This window comes from Pundamilia nyererei, unplaced genomic scaffold, assembly GCF_000239375.1.
Source record: "Pundamilia nyererei isolate P.nyererei 1_Seehausen unplaced genomic scaffold, PunNye1.0 scaffold00251, whole genome shotgun sequence".
NCBI classification, from domain to species: Eukaryota; Metazoa; Chordata; class Actinopteri; order Cichliformes; family Cichlidae; genus Pundamilia; species Pundamilia nyererei.
In genome coordinates, this window is record NW_005187652.1 from 445,222 (window position 1) to 452,051 (window position 6,830).

The 6,830-nt window shown below is 39.4% G+C and overlaps 1 protein-coding gene across 1 annotated transcript in view; it reads right to left on the reverse strand.

Moving 5' to 3' along the window:
- Nucleotides 1–6,830, reverse strand: part of trpm5 (transient receptor potential cation channel, subfamily M, member 5) — a 17,927-nt gene extending 11,097 nt beyond the window's left edge. The window contains exons 1-9 of the mRNA XM_005749622.2: nucleotides 6,749–6,830; nucleotides 4,980–5,047; nucleotides 3,240–3,396; nucleotides 2,973–3,153; nucleotides 2,465–2,631; nucleotides 2,158–2,335; nucleotides 1,253–1,317; nucleotides 636–821; nucleotides 209–308 (exon numbers count right to left, since the gene is read on the reverse strand). Coding sequence (XP_005749679.1) covers nucleotides 209–308; nucleotides 636–821; nucleotides 1,253–1,317; nucleotides 2,158–2,335; nucleotides 2,465–2,631; nucleotides 2,973–3,153; nucleotides 3,240–3,396; nucleotides 4,980–5,047; nucleotides 6,749–6,775 — 1,129 coding nt within the window. The 5' untranslated portion in view covers nucleotides 6,776–6,830. The remainder of the gene's footprint in view (nucleotides 1–208; nucleotides 309–635; nucleotides 822–1,252; nucleotides 1,318–2,157; nucleotides 2,336–2,464; nucleotides 2,632–2,972; nucleotides 3,154–3,239; nucleotides 3,397–4,979; nucleotides 5,048–6,748) is intronic.

Consider the following 6,830-nt stretch of genomic DNA (forward strand, 5'->3'; position numbering starts at 1 on the left):
ACACACACACACACACACACACACACACACACACACACACACACACACACACACACACACAATATGTCAACAGATTTACAATCTATCAAGCGCTCAAAATGTCAAAGCTCTTTCTTATTGCAACTGTCATGTCAGGAAACCTGTAATTGTGCAGCCTTAGGAAATTGCAAGTTTCTTAAACATATCTCTCACAAGAAAAATATTTTACCTTTGACTAGAGCTTTGAGAATGACTGTATCCAGCTCAGAGCTTTCTTGTTCCGGGTCATGGACAGTGAGGAGATGCTCGTGATCAAGTATCTTCTGAATCTGATTGTCAGGGCGACAGTCAGTAATTATGGAAATATCATTTGAGTGACGCAATTTATTAAAGAGAATTTAATGTGTTGTATACAAAGTACCTTTATTATGTGTATCAGCTCGGAAAAAAATATGTTACGAAATTGTTGTCTTGCCTTCCCTCCTTGTGTTCTTAATTAGGTCATCACATACAAATGTTGACGATAATGATGAAAATCCTACATTAGCTTCCTTCACAATCTTCCCCAGTGTGCCCTATTTTTCTGCCAATGTTCAAGTCTTGTGATGTGCATATCTGTATATGTGCCTGCTCCACGCTGTGCACATCGCTCTTACCAGCTTGACCCAGTTACTGATGTCTGTGCTGTGGTGGGCATTTGGAAAGGTGTCCAGCAGCAGCTCATGAACACTGTCCGTATCCCAGCAGCCCCTATTCATCAGTGTGACAAGGATGTCAGCCACACCTCCAGAGCCTGCCAGGATCAGCCATGGTGTCGAATTGCCAATGCCTTTATACATTCTCTGCAAGAAGGGACACAGTGTTCTGATGAATTTTCAGTTGATATGATTTTTTTTTAAAGATGATAACTTCCCAACTAAACATCAACAAGAATTATATTTCTCAGTGTAAGCTGTAGTCTATAATCTCCTCAGTAATGGCTCTATTTATGCAAATGCATTGGTGACTTTGATGGGCTTTTTGGTTGAAGAGATTAGTTTTGTGAAAACAGAAAGAATTTGTTTCTCAGTCTGGCTTTGGCCTGCTGCCTCAGGAGATGGCACCACCAAAATTTGACTCAGAGCCTAATTTTCAAGCCTTAGCCAGCGTTCAAACTGAGAATGTGCACATTTGAATGACAAAACAAATCTGCCTTTCAGAGGGTCTCTTCGTGGTTTCGCCTTTAAAGTTCTTGAGAAGCTAATGTAGCACAATGAAAAAAAAAGAAGCTTACTTTTAGGATCCTGGGTTCTCCGTGGACCAAGAGACACAGAACAGGGATCTCAAAACTTCCTGCACCTAGAAGAATATTCACAGAATGAAATGCAGAAAAAGGAGAAGCTGGGGTGATGGTGGGTTGCAAAGAAGCTTACAGGGGTAGCATTAGTAGCTCTGGGCAGGCTAAAGCAAGTTAAATATAAGAGGTTCACTAACAGGAAGTGTTACCTACATTGGTTGTGCATGCTCTATATGTAAAAATATCTGTGTGATGTGTTCCCTTTGTCTCTAAGTTGTGGAGAGTTGAACCAAATGTTGTTTTTATTTTTGCTCTGATATTAAATGTGAACAGCTTTGGAAACCCGAAAAGGAAAATGACTGAAACACTATTTATGGAAACAGGCTACTTTTGAATATGCAGTAAAAGTAGTAAGTAAGCAATTAAGTAAGGCTTATTTATATCGTTCTTTTCAAGAACAAAAGTCACAAAATGCTTTACAATTTACAATTACAATGAAAATTTTAATTTACAATTAAAATGGTAAAAATAGACTCCATTAGATTCACTGCTATTGTGCTTGTGAAGTAATTCAAGAATTCATAAACATCATAAAATATGAATATGCTTTTTTTTCCCTTTTTTGTTTTAAAAAAAAAGAAGCTATTTATATATGAAGCAGCCACATGTACTATGTGCAACACCACAATGAAACAATGCCAAAATGCATCCATAATTGAAATCCATAAAAGCTACCATTTGTCACAATGAATTCTCGTAAGTACATTCCAGTGTCATTTTTACTCATTTTTACACAGGTGCATGTAAAGGAATGATATAAACTTTTAATGAAGCAACGTTAACATACGGCATACTGCTTAAGTCAAAGATTGGTTCCCAGCAATGACCTAAAAGATTTTTACCTCCGTAACCTGTGCGCTGAAGAGAGATATGCTTGAGCAGCTTCACCCTCATTTCACTGGTGGCTCCAGGTCTGTTGGGATCTTCCTCAACCAGAACAAAGTGAGAGTGGTGACTGTCCAGGGAATACACTGATCCATGGGGCAGGTCTTGAGGCTTGTATGCTGCGGGTTCATCAACCTTAAGAAAATATGAAAGGATACTCAGCAGGAAAGAGGACAGCGACAACACATTAACACGAGAGATGTAAATATTAGTTCACGGAGGATACTAATATTGGCCTTGTGCTCCCTTTGTGTGAACAGGAACCTTGGCTGTGAGTAGTGCCTCTCGGTTGTGGATCATGTTCCAGGGAGCAATGCCAATGGCCACAACACGAACTTTAGAAGAGGTGCTGGCCAAGGAGTGATCTCGTACCGCCTGGCCTAAGTGCTTGGTGATGCCAAAGCGAAGGCCATTAGTCAAAATCCATGCCCCTAGAGAACAGCAATGCAGTTGTATATGTACATATGAGGTTTTGAACGTTTGATGTCTAATTTTACATGATCTCTCTGCAAAGTTGTAATTCTGATGAGTATCAAACTGGAAAGTTGGATCCAAGATTGCATATTAAACTATTGTAGCTGCCAATATAATCATAAAGCTAGTTATTCTGAAATTAATCATATCATTATTAATGAAAACCACATAATATCACAGAAAAAAACAACACTTTATATATCAAATAAAAGGCACTCTCTTGCCAGTATAGCAGCCTAAAAAGATTCCATTTCTTTGATTTCAAAAGCCAGGGCCAGTTTGTACCCTTGATTATAACCTGTGCTTTGTGCAGCCTTCACAAGTCCCTTTCTCAGTGTGTCCCTAAGCCAGGGCCTCATCTGAGCCACCTCATCGCCTCCCACTACTGCAACCACCAGGTGTGGAGGAGCAAGACCCCACTCTTCTGTCAGCATCTGGTAGATCAGCACTGGGTCTGTGTTGCTGCGCACCCTCACAAACTGATTGAAGGCAAGGGGGAAAGTGATGCGTCAGTATACCGGTTGAACTGCACACTCTCCTTACTCGTTATGACATCCAGTCTCACCTTTCCTCTCGTTTTAGTCGGACCGAGAAAGTCAATGTCACCAACTCTGCCAGCTGCCCAGTGGCTCTTCTCTTTCTTCATTCTGCTGCCGAGTCTTCTGGCTACATTCTCTAGAGTCTCATCTACTGTAGAGCAGCAGGAACAGCCCAGCAGGACACTGACAGCAAAAAAGTGTGAAATTGTTATATGCATCAGTCTTCTGCAGCACAGAAAAGGTATGAAAAAGAATCAGATTCAATTTTTATCTAGACTATCCTGCCCACAAAGCTCCTCATAAACATGCAGCAACACTTTTCTGTGCTGTTGCAATTACAAAAGGACAGTTAATTTCACCTGCCAAGGCTGTTACACTGTTCTCTTCGCTGATTTGGTTTGCTTCTTATTACCGTGTGTTTATGTATTTTTTTAATATAAAAAAAAGCTTGTCAAAGTTCAACAAAAACACCTTAATGTTGACATTAAAGCACTATTAAAATTCATATCTAAGATTCATCCAGGTTGCACTGTGTTCAGCCTATTTATATTTATCATTGCTGCCCATTTGTAGTTTGCTGCATTTTGTATAGTTTCTAAAGGCTTTCTGCAACTTGTGTTTTTCTTGTGTATATTTGCATATTTATATATATTGCCTATTTCTTTCTTTCTTTTTGTATGCATTCCATGTTTGTATGCACAAACTTTGCCAAATAACGATGATTCCTATTCTGATCAGACATAATATTATATTATGGAAATTCTCCATATGTACCACACTCATTTCTATTTTTTTGTACATTGAATTGATTATTAACGATATTTTAAATATCCCTAACATACACTCTTTTTGTTTTCTTTCCCATATGGTAAATGGACTGGTTCTTATATAGTGCTTTTCTACTCTTCTGAGCACTCAAAGCGCTTTATACAACTTGTGCATTCACCCATTCACACAAGCACATTTGTCTAAGTGCTTTTTTTTTTCTTTAGCTAACATTCACACACATTCATACTCCGATGGATGCATCGGAGAGCAATTTGGGGTTAGTATCTTGCCCAAGGATATTTGGCATGCAGACTAGGGGAAGCCAGGAATCGAACCACCAACCTTCCGAGGTGACCTGCTCTACCACCTGAGCTACAGCCACCCCATAGCATTTTTCCTTTTTTTTTTTTTTTTAACATAAGTGGACTGAAATCAGTAATTAATGCTATTCCATTAACTCTCACTTTAATTTTCACTTGAGTAAAAGCCTAATATTTCCAGACAGGGTTGAAGCTTCCTGCAGTACCATTTTTTTTTAATTTGATCAAGATGCATAGATGGAATAAAAAATTGGGAGGTTATTTCATTAAATGAACTCATTTAGATGATTTAAATGCTTTATGGTTTATCTGCTTCGTCCAGTATTAGCTAAATGAAAAATGTAGCTCTGTGCTTTTCTTCTTATTTAATAACGGAGAAAGCATTCATTTTTCCACAGCCAGGAATGGACCGGCTCTCATGAATAATTTAAATAGAAAACTGTACTTGGATTTAGTTAATGTTTGTTAGTCCAGTGCAAATGGTTTCATCCTGTGGCACTCTTGCCCGTGAGGCCTCCTAAGCGTTGGCCTTTTCAGCTGCTCTGATGATGACGTCCTCATCACGAATGCTTCTGAACACTCGTTTGAGAAAAAAGCTTCTGTCAGAGCCAATAATTCTACTGTAGAAAAAAAAAAGTTTCTCTTGTTTCAGAGTGCTGCACACACAAACACACACACCCATGTTCCTCTGACCACTCCAGCGTGTCCCCACATTGCAGGCATCGCGTCTGTGGTTGCAGCGTCCCCTGTAAACAAATGAATACCCAGATATTAGGTCGCTTTAACGATAAATCCATTATGACTCACTCACCGCTGGCTCTACAGACGGAAAGCTTCTTAGAAGTACATGTGGTCAATGCAAAGCTGGCAGAATTTTCATTCTCGCTTCATATGCAAAGTGCTTCGTGCCCCATGTTTGAACTACAAATGCACAAAACCCTCTTTTTTGCTGGTATGCACGAAGCAGGGAAACAGACATGCATCTGAACCTCTAAATGTAAGCCCCCTTATAAGTTGTGAAATGAGGACATTTGCTAGCCCTGTGCAAAATTTTAGGTGCTTTAGATATTTAGGACTGTGTACATCAGTCAATGCATCAGATCAGACCAGCATTTATTGTGCAGCATTACAACAGCACCAAACATACTTAAAGCCTCATAACAGACTGTTTTGAGCTAGAAGAACAAGGAGTCTTGCAACAGATGGCATGGTAGACACAGAGCCCTGATCTTAGCATCGTGGAGTCAGTCTGGGATTATATGAAGAGGAATATGCAACTAAGACAGCATAAATCAGCAGAAAAAAATTTGGCAAATTCTTTAAGGCACCTGGAACAACCTAACCTGGAAAGAACCTTGAGAAAAATGGGGAGGGGATCTGCTTTTGACATCGTGACCTTCTTTATACGGAGCTATTGTTTTACAGTTCAGTTTATCTCGGGATGAGTCTTTTCATGGGAACCAAAATACACTGAGCTCAGAAAGAAGGCTCATTTAATATTGATAAGATTACCCATTTGCCTCAGTAAACAGACACTTTTATCAGCCAGCCTTATTTGCATGGGCGCTTGAGCAGCTTTGTGAAAGACGATTAAAACAAACAAAAAAAATAATAGTAGTGCAAATTCCTGTGACCGACAGCAGTAGCCTCCCCATTTACTTTGAGTAAAGAACATGCGTTTTAAAGCAACTGTGGTTCAATGGTTAATATACAGGCGGCGAGTCAATTTGTGTTCAGCCATCTGTTTTAATGGGAGAGAGCAGCTTGTTGTGGAGGCTTTTATTTGACTACAGGTCTGGGTCTGGGAGGGAGAAGACTACTGGGCATGCAAACAGGACGATTTACATGCAAAGGTAGAGGAAAGGACAAGCAGCTGTGTGTATGTGTGCTGGAGTGGGTATCTCAAGGACACACACACTCTTCCATGCACACACACACACACACACACACACACACACACACACACGCACTTCTAGCTTGAAGTCTAGTATTTAAATGAACTTTGTTAGGGCTCATATGTGGGGCCTCTTTTAAATGCTTATGCATTTGTTGTCATTTAAACTAACAATAATGTTCCATAAGCAATATTTTTAGCACCTTTTTTCCTCACACTTTGCCATTTCACCAAGTTTAGTGATTTGGTGAATGGCTAATAAATATATTCTGTTTTTAAAAAAAACCTAAAATGTAAAATCTGAAGATTCAAATTTGAGCTATTTTAACTTTTTGTTCTCTGATCTGTTGTTTGACTTTAAAACCTTAATTATCTACTTTATTATTAACTAGTGTATCTTAATGTAGCTTGAGACACACACACAGACACACAATGGTGATCCAGTGGTCATCATTACATGTCTTAACGTGTGTGAGATGATGCTTTTCAGACAAAAAAAGACAACAAAAGGAAGAAGAAGAGAAAAGAAATGAGCTGCAATTTAGATACTCACCAGAGGTGTGTCTTGTCCCTCCTGCATGGCTGAAATAGATGTTCCCCTCTTGTTCCCCTGCAGAACCACACCTGTGAGAGCT